Below are 16,938 nucleotides of genomic sequence, written 5' to 3' on the forward strand. Positions count from 1 at the left end.
GGGAAACTACGGGAGACCCTTGTGGGTTATAATGCCAGTCCATGCTGCAGGCGTGGGTATCCAGGCGTTCCGGAGAAATGATTTTTGGTTTGCCGTCGACGCCCAGTTTGGCAGGGCAAAATTGGGGGTGCAATTCCAAAAGGAGATCCTTTTGTTTTTCAAGATTCCGTGTTTCTGAGGTCTCTGGTGCCCCAGAGCCGCAGAAAACCGGCTAAAATGTCGAGGGCTGGGAGGCGGAAGATGACGATCCAGGTTCAAGTTGTTTAAAGCGAGGCTAGTGCGTCGCTGGACAGCTTTCTTGACGGGTGACCCTAGATCTGACACGCTCCAAATCCGGTAACTCGTCCCCCTTGGCGACAACAAACACAGTTTTGCCGCCCATCCGCCCGATCGACAAGCAGACGTCAAAGACTGCTGTGGAACGTCCAATTCGAACTCTATCTGAATCAGTACATATCACTACACTCAGAATACCCCTTCCAAGATGTTATCCAACATTCGAGTTTCTCTTCCCGTCCCAGTTCCCAGTAGTTCCCCTTAGTTCCCTCGGTGATTTCCCTGAATTTCAAACGGTTCTCGGACTCGGAAGTAAATGAAAAAGAGCGGGGTTAGTCCACGGCAGTTATAGTATAGAAACCGTTGCCATTTGCTGTGAAGTGACGACTTGCCTGCTCGAATCATCTTTCGTCCTTTTGTTCTCATCGTCTTCTATCCGCACGAAGACCTACTTCAACTAGGAAAGTCGGGACCGCCCTGACAATCATTTGCTCCCGGGCATGCCCCTCAAAACTGGTGCAGAAAAGGACTAATAAATCAAGGCAACATTCAAGAGAAATAGCGCAGTTTGACTGAACGAGACCTGACTAGAGCGTTCACAATACGGTCAGGAGACTAGATAAGAACTCTAATGCGACGAGGGAGCGTCTTGAAGACCTTTTTGTCCCGACCTGGCTCAACAAACATACATACGACACCCATAATTTACAGGGGCCCATTCTCCTAGAGTGGCTTGAATTTGTCTACTCTCGAGGCTCCAACATTAAACTACGCTCCCAGTAGTAATCATCTCCTCTTGTCCGGATGTCTACGGAGTTCCGAATATAATTCTGGATGAAAGGCACGCTCTGCAAGTTGTAAGGCTCGTTCGAGAACCGCGTTGCCTCCATAATAACCTCCCAGACCTTCTGTCGTTTCCGAAAGTTGATCAACCCTCCGCTTTGAATAAGATTGTCGTGGTTGACATTACGTAGGAAGTCGAGCATAGAGGTATATGCACCTTGGAAGGAAAGTTAGCCAAGTTCACACATCTAGACCGAACTCGTGACGGGGATTGCTCACCGATGAAAGGCACACAAGGCGGCCTTACCGATGTCATGAGTTGGCGGTAGGTGGTAAAATTATTGGCACTGTCAATAATCTTCTCGCATGAGGAGAACAGCTGAGTTTCTTTCGGGGGGATACGACCCCACGTCCGCTTCAGCCGCTTGACTGGTGGCAAGTTGAGGGCAGAGATAATGGAAACCATGCTTGCAAAGTTGTTCAAGGAACGACAACGCTGCGACATTCAAAATCAGTGACTGGTAGTACATCGCCCTCAAAAGGAACTCACCTCGGCAACTGTAATGAAGTATTTGATGAGGGCCACTCGTTTTCGAGGATCCTCTTTGCTCAAGATGATGTTTACCACCCAGTTGACAATCTGTATGACCGTGAACCTTGCGGTCTGAATTAAGGATATGCTCCCCTCTTACCTTGTTGCTAAATTCAATCAAGCCGAAAATGTTATCCCGACGTCCCTGCTTCCATGCCCTTCGAAGCAGTTCCCCAGACGATATCCTCTGGTAAAACTCGCTCTCCATGAGGGTCAATTGCCGCGCCAATTCAAGTGGGTGGATATCAAGCAGAAGTCCCGATGTTTTGCTGAATTTGGATATTATTGGAGCGGGAGGGGAGGGCATCGATGTACTTGAAATACGTTCCCGCGCACCTCTACGGATTGTCTAAACACACCAAGTTAGCACAGTCGTCAGTGAAGAGTGACGAGATACCTACTGCTCGGGCGATGAGATTCAAAAGCACCTTGGACGCCATGGTGAACCCGATGAGGTGACGTGACTGCAAAAATCGTTCGATTTTGCCAAGCACAAGGAGGTCATCGTCATCCAAAACACCTGGCTGTAACAGACTTTTGAGCATTCCAAGAACCCTACATCTTACCGTGAGCACTGGCAAGGCTTCGGAGAGAGCTTCCAACTCACCGAGTCTGTACGACGCGCTGCTTCTGATGAACCCAATGTTCATGTTCCTCAGACGTTAGTCCTTTGGGAGGTTGGATCAAAAACCGCGCGATGAGATGGTCAACCAATTCGTTCAGCGTCGTAAAGGTTTTAAAGGTCAACAGGAAAGCTTCCTTGAAGGCATGATCCACTATAGGAGAGGGCCATTAGCATTGGATCCTCGGTGCTCTCTAGATGACACTGGAACTCACGGGTCTCTTCGTGGGCGGTAAGTCTCTCTACGAGTACTTCGAGAGTTGCCGCACGGATAGACCCGTCGTGGTCCATGATGATTTCAGAAGGGTTCAAATTCGGTCGAAGGTACCACGGAGATTGCTGGAATCGTTCCATATATTCACCAACGAACCAGGGATCCGTCGGGGACTCAACCACCGCACCATCCTCTTGCACGACGGAGGCTTGAGTCTGGTTGTCGACGACGAGTTGGATCAACATTCGACGGAAGAGATAGCGTGCTTCAAGGACGTCGCCCTCTGTCATCAAAGTGGATTGGGTTTCTTCCGGTGTAACCTCCATTGCAACTTCTTCCAATGGTTGTTCCTGGATTGCCCCGTTGGAAGCAGAAGGCGAAACAGGTCGCGACCGTCTCCGAGGATTCGATGGCATCGAGTATCGACGGCGCTCTTCAGTCGGGGAGGATTCATCACAGGACGTATCCTCCTCTTTCGGTTCGGCGGGCCTCTCGGGGGATGTGACTTCTGTGACTTTGACCATCATCCGACAGGCTTCACTGAGAAGGGTGTTAGTGGAGACCATGGATGTGAGATGGATGAAACTTGCCAATTCACCCAGCCGTTTTCTCGCCTGGCGAGGTCGCTTCGATTCTCATGGCCGCAGCGGGGACATTTGTTGGAGCTCATCGAAGTCGCTTGCACAAGGACGCTGACTTCGAATGTCTTTCCGGGGCGTAGGTTCTGGTGGAACAGTGTGTCGTCGAGCGCTTGATTGGTACATGGGTCATCCAACTGGTATCGCTTTTGGTCGATGTAGAAGCTTCCTTTGGTCCCTCTGCAGCCTTGCTGGACGAAGAAGTGAACATCCTGAAAGTGAATTAGAATAGGTGGGTAACAAAAGAGCAAGCTTCCCTACGTCGAGTGTATTGGTGAACCGAATAGGGATGGCCAATGGCTTCCCAAGGGGCTCGATAACGATAATTTCTTCGACTGAAATGTGTCGCAGGGAAGGTGGGGCACCACACAGAAATTCCGTCAATTCCTGCGCCCGGAACTGGGAATCTTGTGTGGTACAGTCGAATAACTCTTCAGCCCAGACGAACCTAGTGTTTCGATTTGCAGCGGTCAGCGGGCGACATCTCCGACGAGAAGAATAAACGCACGACTTCAGCGAGACCAAACAAGACCCCAGGGTCTTCACCTGCGAGTTCACCAGCTTCCGAATGGAAGAAACCTCCTCCGGTTCTTCAACCGCCGTCCACCAGTGCCAGACATACAACACACTCCCAAATCTCCTCCAAGGCGGTACCCATCGGTATGGTAGCTGGACAACGTCATCGTGGACTTGCGTGAGAGTAAGGATGCACTGCGAGAGATGGTGGTGAATATCCTCCCTGACAAGCCTCCCCAAATCCGTCTTCCTACAAGCCTGGTATGCTCGCCGCAGGATTGTGGCGACGAGGGCCAATCCCTGGAGGTCGGCGTGGAGTTTCTTGAAGATGCCGCTGGAGTGGGGCTCTACGACAGCGTTCAGTCGGTCAAGGGCATAATTGAGTACTGAGAAGGCGCTCGGTGACGCCCATGGAATGCGCTGGGTTGGGCCATCGGGAGCTGAAGCTCGTTCGGCTGTCTTCACAACTGGATCATTCGTTCGGGCTCGGGTCGCTATCAGTGCGCCATAGGGAGCTGAAGCACGTTTAATTTTCTTCGCACATTGACCGTTAATTAGCGCTGGTGTTGTTATCGGTGCGCCATAGGGAGATGAAGCACGTTTGGCCTTCTTCACAAGTTGATCGTGGGTTAGGGCCGGTGTTGTTATTGGTGCGCTAGCGTGACGCTCAACTGGTATCGGCGCTTGTTGTACAGTGCGATGCGAGTCGTAGTGCCAATGGTGGTGGATTACTACCTCCCTTGAAAAGTCGTTGAACGTCCCGCCGTTTATCGTGAAGTTGCTTGCTCGGTTGAAGAGAGGCATGGCGGTTTATTGGGAAGACATTGACCTTGGTTGCAGCGTCGGGTAGGAGATTAAAGCTGGAAAGTCACAAGAGCACCGCCCTCGTAGTATTTCCACGTCTTTGACACAGTTCATCACTCCAGCATTTGGTTAGGGACTGAGAGCTGTGCACGGGATTAAGAAGCTGTATCTTTGAATTCATAAAGTCGGTTGTTTGACGTTTCTGTTTTAGTGCAGGTCTTGTGGTAAGTCCAGACAGAATTGAGGTGCTGGAATCCAAGGAATTGAGGGGCAATATACCGTTGAGAAAGGAAGAAAGGCCCGGACTCGTCGGAATCGGGGTTCGCCGAGCCTTTTCATTTTCCCACCCCTATTAGCGCGGATTCACGCGTCGCGCCGATGATGGTGCGTAACGTTCGACCCGCCAAAAGCGAGCTGTGACCATGTTCACTGTGTCATACTAGTAGTACCAAGGGTCTACAGAGTTCTTTCATGGTGAACTGGTAGCGAGTCTCCCTTCCGAGAGTCTGGCGAGTAAGTGGACGCATTTCGAGCACGTTCCATCTGGAAGACGCTGACTTTCATCTTTAGCGCCATTCCAGTCTGTTCTAGTGCGGAGGTATGCTCCCCTGGCTTTCAGTGTGTAAACTCGCTGACACTACCCTGCGCGGTAACCTTCGTCATCCCGGCTAATAACTGTACCACTTTATGAAGCGTTTGGCTTCCGCCGAGATGTTCTTCGAGATTACAAGCTTTGTGGGCTCATGGTGCGGAGGAAAACCAAAGCGAACCTCGCCTTCGCCGAGATCATTACCCTCTTCCATACCCATTAGCCACCGGTGTGTGTTGACGCCGCATCGACCCATTTACCTGGCGATTCGACAAAAGCGAGCAGTGGCACTGTGAACCATCCCGCCGCAGTGTATGTAAAGGGTCTGTGAGGACACGTACATGCACCATGCCAGAGCGCCTCTTCGGATACCCAGGTAAGCAGCTGCAGTTTAGCACAGATCTACTGCGATAAGTTGCTGAGCAGATGTGTTTACCTTATATTCATTATATCCTCTCTACATGCTACAATGGCATGACTTGATCAACCCACGTCTACCAGATTACCTTTACTCTCGTGCCAACTGCATCAGCAGCGGAGTACATGTTCGGTTCCCTCCACCCTGAGTGCGATGGTGGTCTGACGTTGATCTCAATTCGCCCACTCACTTTAAAAGGTTTCACCAGGTTCTAGTAGTCTATAGACTATAAGTATACAGCTGTATTATTATTGTTAGTCTCGACTAATCATGAAATATAATTGACATTTTGTGGTGAATTGCCGCCTGCGTGATTGTCAAACCCTAGGGAATTCGTCTGTACCACACCTTGAAAAGATCTTGTTGAGGTCTTGTGAACTGTCTGGCGGACTTGACGACGTCTTGGTCAAGACGATTCCGTCTTATCCCAGAAAGGGGACCTACTGATTCAAGACGCGCGGTCTGGGCGTCTGATGCGTCTTAAACGTCTTGCCCAAGCCCCATCAGACGCGTGTGGGTTTCCTGATGCATCTTGCCGGCTGGCACCCCTCCCTCCCCAAATCTTCAACGATGTCCGAATTCCGTCCATCCCTCATGCACTTCTTCAACAGCTTCAAAGAAAGCTTGTTTCTCGGAAACCCTCGCTGGACGCCAGCAGAAATTCCGTGTCTGAAAGACAAAGTCATCATCGTCACTGGAGGAAACTCTGGAATTGGCTATGATACAGTCAAGGTAGTTTTTGCCTTCGCTGTCGCCTCTACCACGGCTAACGTTCTGGCGCCAGGCTCTCCTGGAGCACGAAGCAACAGTGTACATCGTATCTCGAAACGAGAGCAAGGCTCTTCCTGTCATTGACGAACTCGAGAAGGAAACAGGGAAGCGGGCCCTGTACATCCAAGCAGAGCTGTCAGACCTTAGCTCGGTAAAAAGAGCTGCCGAGCAGTTCCTCAGGTACGAATAAACTTTGTCGCGCCCATCGATCATTTCTCGACGACCGGCAAGCAAGGAAGACCGTCTAGATATCTTGTATAACAATGCGTCAGTAACGGGCTATCAGAAACCCTACGGCCGCCTGTAACCTAATCCGATTCACAACAGGGGGATCGTGTACCCTTTCGCGACGACACCGGAAGGAAACGACCTGATCTTCGAGACGAACGTCACCGGTATGTGTGCTCCTAACAAATGGCTACACGACCTGTTCCCTGATGGCCACTCCCAGGCCACTTCTACTTCACCACGCTGTTGCTTCCATTACTCCTTTCGACAGCTAAAACCGCAGCACCAGGGACGGTCAGAATCATCAACGTGTCATCGAGTGCACATCGCCTGGTCCCCGCAACGAACCCTTTGAAGCTCGATGCAATTCAGGAAGGTCCGCTGAGAGATCAGGTCCTCCGAATGTACGGTTATGGCTTCAGCAAATTTGTGCGTTATCCATTTCCCGTGGGGTCGAGAATGCGAGCTGATGGTGAACTAGTGCTCGAATCTGTATACTAACGAGCTCGCAAGACGGTACAAGGACACCAACATTGTCGTTATGTCGGTTCATCCGGGTAAGCAGACTGCTGGTGCGACACTCCTTTGTTTCTGGATTCTGACCCGAGTCGTAGGGTGTTTCCATACGTCCATGACCGACCATATGCCACAGACATTGGCCAATCGAATGATCAACGTCAGTTACCACTTCCCTAGTGGCGCTGGCTTGAACTCTGGACTGACGTTTCGTCAGAAAATTATATTCATATACTCTCCAGATTATAAAGCTTATACCCAACTGTGGGCAGGCACAGCCCCGGAAGCAGGAAAGCTGCATGGAAAGGTTCGTATTCTGATCTATCCCCTCGGGATCCCTCGTACCCAATTTATCTTGACGGATTCACAGTACATAACGCCATGGAACAGTGTCGGAAACCCACGGGCGGAGACGCAGGACGAAGGTCTAATGACGGAACTATGGACGTACCTGGAAGGGAGGGTAAAAGCTCATGAGCTCAAGCAGGTGGAAGGTGCTTAGGGCCCGGTTACGGGGAGGGTCCGTTATCATTGCCTCTTGTTCCTCCACTCGGTCGCAGAGATTGAGTACCCTGCCAAGCGCCCGAGCCCGGGTCTCGGCGCTTATATTTGATATCGCAAATCTCAAGTATGACCTATCTTCCTCGGACCTCCAGTAGTGATATCGAACATACCACAATGGATTTCAAACATTTCAGTGCAAGTGAGTCGGGAATAAACTACTCAGATAAGAGATCCAGGCCGCTTCGAGGTGAACTCTGAAGCCGTAATCATAATTACATATATAGTGCGATGCCATCCATCCTCAGGCTCGTGGACCTTTGTGAATTATCGATGGGTGTAAAGACAGCTTCTGAGTTGGAAGATGGCAACATTGCAGGTCGAATAGAAGCGTGTGCAGCGGATTCAATTTTGTCAAAGCAGAGAGAAGGCAACCTTAGTCAACCCGCACGACATAAGCCTCGGCACATTCGGGATCACGTCTCAGGAAATTCATTCTCCAAAGTAGGCAATTGGCCACTCCAAAAACATAACCGCGCTGCGCCACACAGTAAAATGGTCTATTAACTCTCACCCACAGCTTAGGATCGACCCCCCAACAATCAGGTTTGCAGATCTTTGTGGGGACTTTCGCAGGGCACGGGCCGACCACCGTGACGGACGTCAATGTGCGGCACAATTACTATCGTTTGCAGGGTGTTGCAACGGATTTCACTCTCTCTTCAATATCTCTCTGTGTACTCATTTTGGGAATTTGAAATTTGGTATTTAGGTTGCTGTTCTATTCGGCTATTCAGTTATTTAGTCATTTAGAGAATCAGCGAAGTTCTCGTTCTGCCAGAGGGAGGCCGGTGGAGGGTGTCTCAAAAGCACCAAAAGTCATAGTGTTGCAACGACTGTGACATGATGGCGAACACTCCGATGTCACATCATTGGCAACTCCGAAGGGGGGAGCGTGACAAACTTTTGATCGTTTGATGAAAGTCGCGGGAGGTCGCGTTGCAAACTGCTGGGAACGCTCTCTCGCTCCTGTCACGCTCCCAAGATTTCTGTTTCGTCTCTTCAGAAAGGGTACGAGGGGCATGAAATGTAGACCAGTGGGTTAGAAAACATTCATTGTTAATTTATATGTAGTTTATGCGGTCAATCCACTCCCACTCATTGCGGAATGTCCAAACTACGTGGGATTTTTGCTTTTGCAACGAAAATTCTACCACTGATAACGCATTCCTCTGAGAAGCAATTGCTTCTCCGTTACAAAAGTAAAATAGAAAGCACTGTCGCGTTCACCTGCATAGGATTATATAAAAATCTGGGCCGATAAAGCAGCGCCTGGGCTGCGATAAGGTCCGTTGCAACACTGTGACCGCGTTGCATACCGTTGTCAATGATAGTAGAAGACATCCGACCCAGTGAAACTCGACATGTTCAGTCGCCCGCTGTCGCCCACACAAGCTTGCGCTTGCAGGAGAATGTAGGTGTGGGATCCTGGAATGCACATTCGGAGAACAAGCGTTCCCAGTTTACGTATCGGCGTCTCGACATTCTTCTCCTACCGTCCTACAACATCACTATTCGCTCACAGCATGGTAGATGACATGTAACACGGCGGTCTCGGCTGAGATCTGAGAAGAGCCTGTGCGAGAAACATATAATGGCGCGACATTTCGAAGCCTGGCACCACTCCCCCCGTTTCGGGCGCTACCGTGGCGACTGACGAAAAAAAGCTGCCTTGGATCCTTGAATCGTCGCGCTTCACGAACGCTTGCACTCACAGAATACGTCGCTCTGTATCAACATGTCGGAAACAAAGCCGGCAGGGAAGCACTTGCGCGCTATGCTCAGAGAGACTTGGTTCCTCGGGAAACCACACTGGTCGCCCAAGGACATGCCATCATTGAAGGGCAAAGTCGTAGTTGTCACTGGAGGGAACTCTGGCCTGGGTCTTGATACTGTCAAGGTATGTTCTGAGTTCTCCCTACATCACACCGATGATAATGCTGCTAATGACCGACTGCGTTCCAATAGGCACTGCTCGAACATGACGCCAAAGTCTATATCCTTTCCCGAAACGAGCAAAAAGCCCTTCCCGTGATCGACCAGTTAGAAAAAGACACAAAGAAACGACCTCTGTTCATCAAAACAGAGTTGTCGGACTTGAATTCTGTGAAACGCGCCGCTGAAGAGTTCTTGAGGTAAGAAGTATCGATACCGGATATCGACAAAAAAAATACTGACCATGGCGCTTGTCCGAATAGCAAAGAAAATAGACTCGACATTCTGTACAACAATGCGTGCGTCCATGTTCGCCCATATGTACAGTCCCAAGTCATTTAACCGCCCGTCGATCATATAGGGGAATCATCCTTCCATTCGCAGTCACACCTGAAGGCTACGACCTAGTGTTCGAAACCAATGTCACAGGTACGAATGACTCGTCGCTCCTCTGCAACGTCCATGAACTCTCGCTCACCTGTTACTGCCCACCCCAAAAGGACACTTCTACCTCACTTCCCTCCTGCTTCCCCTCCTCCTCTCAACAGCCAAAACCGCCCCGAAAGGCGAAGTCAGAATCATCAACATATCCTCCACCGCCCACCACACCGTCCCCGCCGTGAATCCTCTCAGACTCGAAGCAGTGAAAGACGGTCCTCTGCGAAGACAATGGCTCAAAAAGATCGACTATGGTTTTAGCAAATTCGTGCGTACGGTTTTTTTGTTACTCGATCAATACACCCGTGCGGCCTGTACTGACACCTATTCTGGAAAGGTTATGAATCTGTATACGAGCGAGTTGGCCAAGAGGTACAAGGACAGCAATATCGTCGCTATCGCTGTCCACCCAGGTAAGACGTCCATCCTCATCCACATCCCCAACGACGACTGAACGTCTGGTCTCAACACAACAAACAGGGAGCTACAGCACACCCATAACATCAGGTGTAAATCAGCCGCGAGGGCAAAGAATTGCGCAGGTGCGACCCATCAACACCTCCTGTACACTTTGAACTGACTGTTCCTCGCACAGCGTCTCTTCTTCATCTACCCCGTTAAATATGGCGCTTGGACACAGTTATGGGCAGGGACCGCGCCCGAGGCCGCCGATCTGAGCGGGAAGGTAAGCACTCCCTGCCTTGTCGACTGCATAAGCTGACCCTAGTCGACAGTACGTCGTTCCATGGTCGAAACTAGGAAAGCCACGGTCTGAAGTGGAAGATGAGAAAATGATGGCCGAGGTGTGGACCTACCTCGAGGGAAGAATAAAGGAACATGAGCTCAAGCAATCCGAGTCTACTGCACAGACATCAGATAGTCCTTCCGCAGCACGAAATGGAGCGGGCCCATCGCCACCGTCATAATACTCGCGTCCATTTCGAAGTATCAACGAGATGGCACATTAAAGATTAGATCGACACATTCCCCTAAGACTTAGATAAATTGATGAGAGCTTCAATGATTATAGGTGGCCTGAAGCCTCGATTTGATGTACTCCCCCGCGGTAATGATCTCGTACTTGAAAGGGCGTTCAGCGGACACGCAGGTAGGGATGGGCTGAGTATGGGAGACTCCATATCAGAATCATGGCACAAAGTAACAGGGAGGATCCTGGACTCACCTCCAAGGGCGTATTGAAATCAATGCCAAAGAACAAGGGGATCGAATACCTCTCGACCCCACTCCGATTGACAGCTCTATGAACCGTGGACTTGAAGATACCATCTTTGGGCACAGACAGCGTTGACACGGGTTAGATCGTCATGGAAGGACTACTTAAACTTACTTGTCATACGAGCCAATTCGTCTCCAATGCTGACAAAAGGGTCAATAGTGCACGAGGCTTTCTCCACCGTACAGGACGTACTTGATGACTAAAGTACCTGGAATCGGGGGTGCATTCACCCATTCGTTGGAAGAATTGAGGACCTGCAAGGCCTGGATGCCAGGTTGTTGCCAGAGAATCGTGAAGATCTCCCAACTATACAATCCCGTTGAATAATTAATGCATTCCGTCGCGCGTCACCAGGACTCACTCAGTATGCGCTCCAATGCCCATAGTCCTGTCATCCACGTCGCCAGTCTGGGGTGGATAATGTATCAATCTCATCAAGGCAGCCGAGTGCTTCGTCTTGTCGTCGAAGAAGTCTGCAGGTGCATCGACCGCCTGTGCAAATAAGGGGAACATGGTTTTCCCAAGTGCCGTAGCCGCATAGCTAAAGCGCAAGTCGACTTCAATAAAAGGCATCGGAATACGCCAACGAGTACTCACTAATATTTCAGAGCTGCCTCTCGGAAACCGGCAGCATCGTTGGGAGATGGCCACACGTTTCCTCCAGCCATCGCACCACTAACATTGTCGTACTCTTTGTTACCCTCGTCCGTGGTCCCTTCGAGTGGCTCCCAGCCGAATTCGAAGCCTTCCTGTAGGTCTGCTGCACCATAGGGATCATTCTTGCCGCTGAACAAGGGCGAGTAGCCTTTGAAGTTGGGTTGTTTTTTGTTCTCAATCTGGCGGGGGATATTGTCGATGGTGCGCGATGCGGACGTCGCAACGGACACACCTCCATCTTCTTCTCCAGGGGGAGGCTAAAGAATCTCTTTGCTGCCTCCTTCGCCCCTTCGATAGTTTCCTCTGGGATTCCATGATTGGAGACTAGGAACTAGTTAGATGTCAGATCCGGGAAGGTTTAAGGCAGGTACAGCACCATAGAAGAATCCAACACGAATACAAGCCTCGCGAATGGCTGCCACTAAAGCCTTGTTTCAAACGTCAGATCGACGCAAGTCTCCTCCCAGAAATGATCAGTACTTGACGAGCATCCGGATCCTTGCTGGACAATTGAGAGAGATCGCTGAACGTTTACTCGTCAACGCGATGACACTGGGCGACAGTATCGCTATACGAACATAATAGGGACTTCATGAAACTGAGTATCGGCGGATTGGGCATCAGCAATGAGGGACATGGTTGAAGCAGCAAGAGGATCGTTATTCGCGAGCACCACTGGCCTGGTTCTTCAACTTCCTTGTTGTTGATGACATCACAGTCGCCTTCAAGGGCTTCAATCTGGTCGATTTTAGGGAAACAAAGTGGTCGTGGTCGTATCTCAAGCCATGTGTGTCCTGACGAACTTCTGGCGGTTGGCCAACTTGAAGGCGGCCGGTGACGCGACGCGTCGATGGCGACGAGAAAGAATCATGATGGTCACCAAGCGCGCCATCATACTTCCCCTCAAAAAAGTCAATCTCGTGCCTTTTGAGTCCGCCCGGGAAGAGGAGCAGGAGGGCCGATTGGTCGAGGTGGGTCCGGATGATGTGCTCCGTTGTTACCAACAAGCCAAGGAGACAACAGAATACAAAGACTGAAATACATATAAAACACCAGGAATCATACGAACGACTCTTTCCTCAGTTCAGCGTCCTGGGGGCGATTTGTGACTGTCTTTTCTTTTCTTCACCCTTTCGTTCAACGCGTGGCTAGTCTACGTCCCAACTTTCCTTTTCAATCCTCTTTTTGATTTTCGTGTAAATTCAACCCATCGGGATGGTCCAGCTCGCGTCGTTCAAGGGTCTCGTCGGCCTCTTCGCATTGGCTTCGTGCGTGTTGCCAATCTCTGCGGCACCCGTCGTCCGAAGGCAAGGATTCAGCTTCCCCGAACTTCCGTGAGTAGCACTCTCCGTCCGGGTCCCAACAACCGATTGAATTTACACACCACCAGCTTCGCCCAGTTCCAAATCTCAACAACCCCCGGTGGTACCGCTCGTCAAGAAGCTGCCGCCATCTTCCTCGACCCCTTCAATGGCGTCAACCTCGCTGATCTCGATGACTCGATCGAGAAGAACATTGCTGCCATGCGTCAAACTGCCGAAAAGGCCGAAACGGAGCTGTTCAACCCTGCGATTGACGCTGCATCTGGCGCCCAGAAGGAGGCTCTCCAAGTTGGAAAGACCAAGAACAAGGTCTTGAAGCATACCGCTTTCCTCCAGCTTTTCAGGATCAGGGTGAGTCTTTCATGCCCTGCCATGCTGGCACGGAACACAATGCTGATCCCGAATCATAGTTGGCCAAAGCTCAGGCTAGTGGACGCGATACTTCCAAAATTCTGGCTGATATCGCCGACCGAGAGTGAGTAGCAATGCCCGTGTGGCGAAGGGATCAAGAGTTGACTAGGCGATGTAGGAACCTGTTGGAGAAGAACAGCGAGGCAGATCTCAAGAACGCAGGCAAGGCCTCCGCTTCTCCAGTCGCTTCTGAGCCCCGTCCTGCAATTGGCAACACTGGCAACAACAACAACGCCCCCGCCCCCCAGACCGACGCTTTCTCTTTCCGCGAACTCCCGTAAGATCGCCTCATCGACCTCCAACCAAATCCTCTTTAACCAGACGTTTTGGACAGATACGCCCAATTCCAGATCTCCTCGACCCCAGGTGGAACCGCTGCTGAAGAAGCCGAGGCTCTCTTCCTCGCTCCTTTCCAGGGTGTCAACCTCGCAGATCTTCCCGACTCTGTAGAGAGAGCTCTCGCTCGCATGCGTGAAGCCGCCGAGGCTGCCGAGGTCGACCTCTTCAACCCCGCCATCGCCCGTGCTTCCGGTGCTGAAGGTACTTTCCACCCTTTCCCCCGGCCACACAAATACCCGTGCTGACAGAAACCCTCCTCGCAGCTGCTGCCTTGGAAGTTGGAAAGACCAAGAACAAGGTCCTCAAACACACCATCTTCCTCCAGATCTTCAACATCCGACTCGCCAAAGCCCAAGCCGCTGGACGCAACACCGCCTCCATCGAGGCTGATCTCGCCGATCGCTTGGCCAAGTTGGCTACCAACACCAACCTCGACCGAAACAACCGCGGACGTGCCTCTCGCGCAGTTGTTTAAATGCCGAGTAGTAGTAGTCGACTCGTAAATGGGTTGAATTTATCTTTTTTTCTGCCATTCTTGAGATGATCTTGAAGGCTCGTGTTGAGTCATCTGGCACTTGCCACCGTTTCTGAAATCTGAGATTGCGAGATTGAAGATCAAGAAGCGTTCGTTTCACATTTACAGAGGTCCACGCCTGAAACTGAGTATAGCTTACACACCGCCTTGCCTATCTTACATTATACATCTGGACAATCGTCGGTCCAGGTCCATCCTCGCCGTGAACGGAGTAGTGAATCTCGACATTCAGTTCACGACTATTATCCCCGCTCTTGTGGCAGTAGAACGTTCCGGTAACGGTCGTTCCTAAGTAAGTTCGAGTCAGTCATCCGCCCATCCCGTACTAGAAAGCAAACAGTGAATGTTACCTTCAGATACCCAGAACGGCTCGCGAAGCATAAACAAAGTCTGCTTCCAGTGCGTAGGGGTGCTCTGTGGACCCGTGCTGAAACTGGTGATCTTTTCTTTCCTGCTGGAGATGCTCTGTCTTCGCTGGGGAGCAGGCTTTCCACCAACTGGCCAGAGTTCCGCAAGAACGGGCTCGTCTTCCTTCACGTACTTGGGTTGGGTCTCAGGTGGGACCGGGTTACCCGATGTAGTGAAGTAGGTGTCGAAATAAAGGATGAAAGCGGTAATCTTGGTGCGCATGACCGAATTTGAGACCAGAGTGAATGGGGTGGTGAAGTCGAGTTGGCGGGTCGTGATCTCACGAATGAGGAGATCCTATACAAAGTTTAGCGACTGTGCCTCTGAGGAAAGGTGGAACGTACTTTGACAACAACAGGAGCACTGAGCAAGGTTTCTGGGCCCACCACGTCGACGATAGCTTCGTCGTACAGATCCTTTGCCATCACTGACATGTCGAATCCTAGAGAAAAAGAGTGAACAACGACGGAAAAGAGAAGAAAATACAGTCAACGTACCATAGACGTCATCCCAGAACCCTATCCTCTCGCGATAGATTTCAGAGGCATCGCACAAACCCAACATCATCTGGCACTGACTAGGCGCCATCGTCCCACCAGGTCGGAGGAACTTGTCTCTTGCATACAGCACAGAATCCAACATGGACTCGTACAGCAATGCATAACCCATCCATTCCGAGATGATCACATCGACTTCCTTGATATCATCCGGGAGCTCAATCTCTTCAACTTTGCCTCGCACGACAGTGATGATATCCTCAAAACCGTTGACCTTGACGATCTCCCGGGCCTTATCACCGATGTCGCTGGCGTCGACGGCAATGACACGTTTGGCACCCGCCCTGGCGGCGAAGAGGGAGAGGATACCAGTGCCGCAGCCTACGTCGAGCACGACGGCATTCTCAAATAGTCTTGGGCTGGTAAGGATGAAGTTCGCGTAGGTCGCTGTTCGAACCTTGTCGTTGATCATGACAGCGTGGATATCTAACGTGCAGTGGTTTTAGCTTTTCTTCGTTGATTGAGCTGGGGGGAGCAAGTCTCACCATTTTCAGCATAGCTCTGGAAATAGTGCGTATCGTCGTCGCGTTTTGGTGGTTGCTCAGGCTCAGTGGACTTTTCGTCAGCCTCGAGTCGACTTTTGAGGAATCGGCGGTATTCCGCGACTTGTTCCTGAGCTGCGGCAAGTTTCTTTTCGAGCCATTGGACCTTCTTGATCGGGTCACTTGGGGGCGAGGGTGAGTCTTCGTCGTCTGACCAGTCGTCCGAGGATATTTCTATCCAAGGATCAATACAGAATGTCAAGAACGAGAAAGAGCAAGGCGTACGAAGTAAAGGATCGTTTTCCACCACAGGGGCTAGGTATTCGTCCGTTCTAAACCACTCCTCTGTGCCTCTGATAGCAAGCGCTTCAGTCGGCGTTATTTTCTTACCAATGTAAGGGTAATTGTAGCTTCCAGGTTATAAGAACTCACATTTTTTCGGATGTAGTTTATCAGTCTAACACGTTGGTGGAAATCGAGGTCTATTATAGCCAATTTTTGTTAAAAAGACGAGAACAGAAAAAGAGGCACGTTGAAGACTCACTGAGTTTGGTGCACACTTCATTCAAGTTGAATCCATGCGTTGTAGTGTCGTGTTTCAAGGCCTCGTCTGCTGAAGGTAAGACCTTGTCTTCAAACAAGGAAGGGCATTCAACGGCTTCAGAATCAGATACCCAGTCGTCCCAGTTTTGGTCGTTGTCGTCTTCGCTTTCGCTGCTTGACGAGCCCGACTCGTAGTGGTCGTCTGGGTCGGGTATGTTGGCTGGTGCAGGTAGGCGAACGCTCATTCTTTCTTCGTGTTAACACAAAGGTTCAAGTTGGGCGATCGTCGTTGGTTCGAGAAACGTTGAAGCGATGTTGACCCGACCGAACTGATAAGATCATCACTCAAAGATAATCTGCTTATCTCCCCGTACCAAGCCCATCCCGGGACGGCCGGCATTCAAACTAAAAATAGTTGCCTCCGGGAGGGGCTGATGGCTTTGATGCTACCGGATTCGGCGACTGCGCGCTAATCAATGGACGTCGTAAAGTTTCGGCCGTGATTGGCGAAAGGCCCTGAAGTCGTCCATATGGTCGCAGCTGCGA

General features: G+C 50.8%; 7 protein-coding genes across 7 annotated transcripts; 4 read left to right on the forward strand and 3 right to left on the reverse strand.

Annotated features, from left to right (window-relative positions):
* Positions 1-1,019: 1,019 nt before the first annotated feature.
* CC1G_03398 (hypothetical protein) lies at positions 1,020-4,445 on the reverse strand (the record flags this gene model as incomplete). The annotated part of the gene is made up of 9 exons (XM_001835564.2): positions 1,020-1,276; positions 1,339-1,555; positions 1,610-1,699; positions 1,752-2,000; positions 2,053-2,175; positions 2,259-2,281; positions 2,489-3,027; positions 3,185-3,316; positions 3,634-4,445. The coding sequence occupies 9 exons, from the start codon at positions 4,443-4,445 to the stop codon at positions 1,020-1,022; spliced, it is 2,442 nt and encodes an 813-aa protein (XP_001835616.2).
* A 1,577-nt stretch (positions 4,446-6,022) lies between these two features.
* On the forward strand, positions 6,023-7,469 carry CC1G_03399 (hypothetical protein; the record flags this gene model as incomplete). The annotated part of the gene is made up of 8 exons (XM_001835565.2): positions 6,023-6,184; positions 6,237-6,403; positions 6,551-6,618; positions 6,675-6,880; positions 6,933-7,008; positions 7,066-7,127; positions 7,185-7,274; positions 7,338-7,469. The coding sequence occupies 8 exons, from the start codon at positions 6,023-6,025 to the stop codon at positions 7,467-7,469; spliced, it is 963 nt and encodes a 320-aa protein (XP_001835617.2).
* Positions 7,470-9,266: 1,797 nt separating this feature from the next.
* CC1G_03400 (hypothetical protein) lies at positions 9,267-10,827 on the forward strand (the record flags this gene model as incomplete). Its single annotated transcript, XM_001835566.2, has 8 exons — positions 9,267-9,428; positions 9,497-9,663; positions 9,825-9,892; positions 9,964-10,169; positions 10,239-10,314; positions 10,382-10,443; positions 10,497-10,586; positions 10,636-10,827. 8 exons carry the CDS (start codon positions 9,267-9,269, stop codon positions 10,825-10,827), a joined length of 1,023 nt encoding a protein of 340 aa, XP_001835618.2.
* Positions 10,828-10,918: 91 nt separating this feature from the next.
* On the reverse strand, positions 10,919-12,432 carry CC1G_03401 (2OG-Fe(II) oxygenase; the record flags this gene model as incomplete). The annotated part of the gene is made up of 10 exons (XM_001835567.2): positions 10,919-11,020; positions 11,085-11,188; positions 11,250-11,278; positions 11,331-11,444; positions 11,500-11,679; positions 11,736-11,974; positions 12,028-12,126; positions 12,167-12,223; positions 12,276-12,318; positions 12,374-12,432. The coding sequence occupies 10 exons, from the start codon at positions 12,430-12,432 to the stop codon at positions 10,919-10,921; spliced, it is 1,026 nt and encodes a 341-aa protein (XP_001835619.2).
* Positions 12,433-12,580: 148 nt separating this feature from the next.
* On the forward strand, positions 12,581-12,832 carry CC1G_14972 (hypothetical protein; the record flags this gene model as incomplete). Its single annotated transcript, XM_002910595.1, has 1 exon — positions 12,581-12,832. The coding sequence occupies one exon, from the start codon at positions 12,581-12,583 to the stop codon at positions 12,830-12,832; it is 252 nt and encodes an 83-aa protein (XP_002910641.1).
* Positions 12,833-13,010: 178 nt separating this feature from the next.
* CC1G_14973 (hypothetical protein) lies at positions 13,011-14,342 on the forward strand (the record flags this gene model as incomplete). Its single annotated transcript, XM_002910596.1, has 6 exons — positions 13,011-13,129; positions 13,186-13,468; positions 13,528-13,592; positions 13,647-13,805; positions 13,863-14,068; positions 14,131-14,342. The coding sequence occupies 6 exons, from the start codon at positions 13,011-13,013 to the stop codon at positions 14,340-14,342; spliced, it is 1,044 nt and encodes a 347-aa protein (XP_002910642.1).
* Positions 14,343-14,475: 133 nt separating this feature from the next.
* On the reverse strand, positions 14,476-16,671 carry CC1G_03403 (arginine N-methyltransferase 3). The gene is made up of 8 exons (XM_001835569.2): positions 16,394-16,671; positions 16,282-16,331; positions 16,135-16,234; positions 15,853-16,083; positions 15,308-15,793; positions 15,155-15,252; positions 14,753-15,107; positions 14,476-14,690 (listed from the first exon to the last, which is right to left on the reverse strand). The coding sequence occupies exons 1-8, from the start codon at positions 16,635-16,637 to the stop codon at positions 14,554-14,556; spliced, it is 1,701 nt and encodes a 566-aa protein (XP_001835621.1). The 5' UTR covers positions 16,638-16,671; the 3' UTR covers positions 14,476-14,553.
* Positions 16,672-16,938: the final 267 nt, after the last annotated feature.

This window comes from Coprinopsis cinerea, assembly GCF_000182895.1.
Source record: "Coprinopsis cinerea okayama7#130 chromosome 8 map unlocalized cont3.8, whole genome shotgun sequence".
Lineage (NCBI taxonomy): Eukaryota > Fungi > Basidiomycota > Agaricomycetes > Agaricales > Psathyrellaceae > Coprinopsis > Coprinopsis cinerea.

Excerpts from the sequence above, each read along its gene's own strand:
- CC1G_03403 (XM_001835569.2), bottom strand. The coding sequence starts at position 16,637 with ATGAGCGTTCGCCTACCTGCACCAGCCAACATACCCGACCCAGACGAC. Across the intron at positions 16,235-16,281 it reads TAAACTACATCCGAAAAAAT|AAAATAACGCCGACTGAAGC; the intron begins GTGAGTTCTTAT and ends TACATTGGTAAG. Across the intron at positions 16,084-16,134 it reads GGAAAACGATCCTTTACTTC|AAATATCCTCGGACGACTGG; the intron begins GTACGCCTTGCT and ends ATCCTTGGATAG.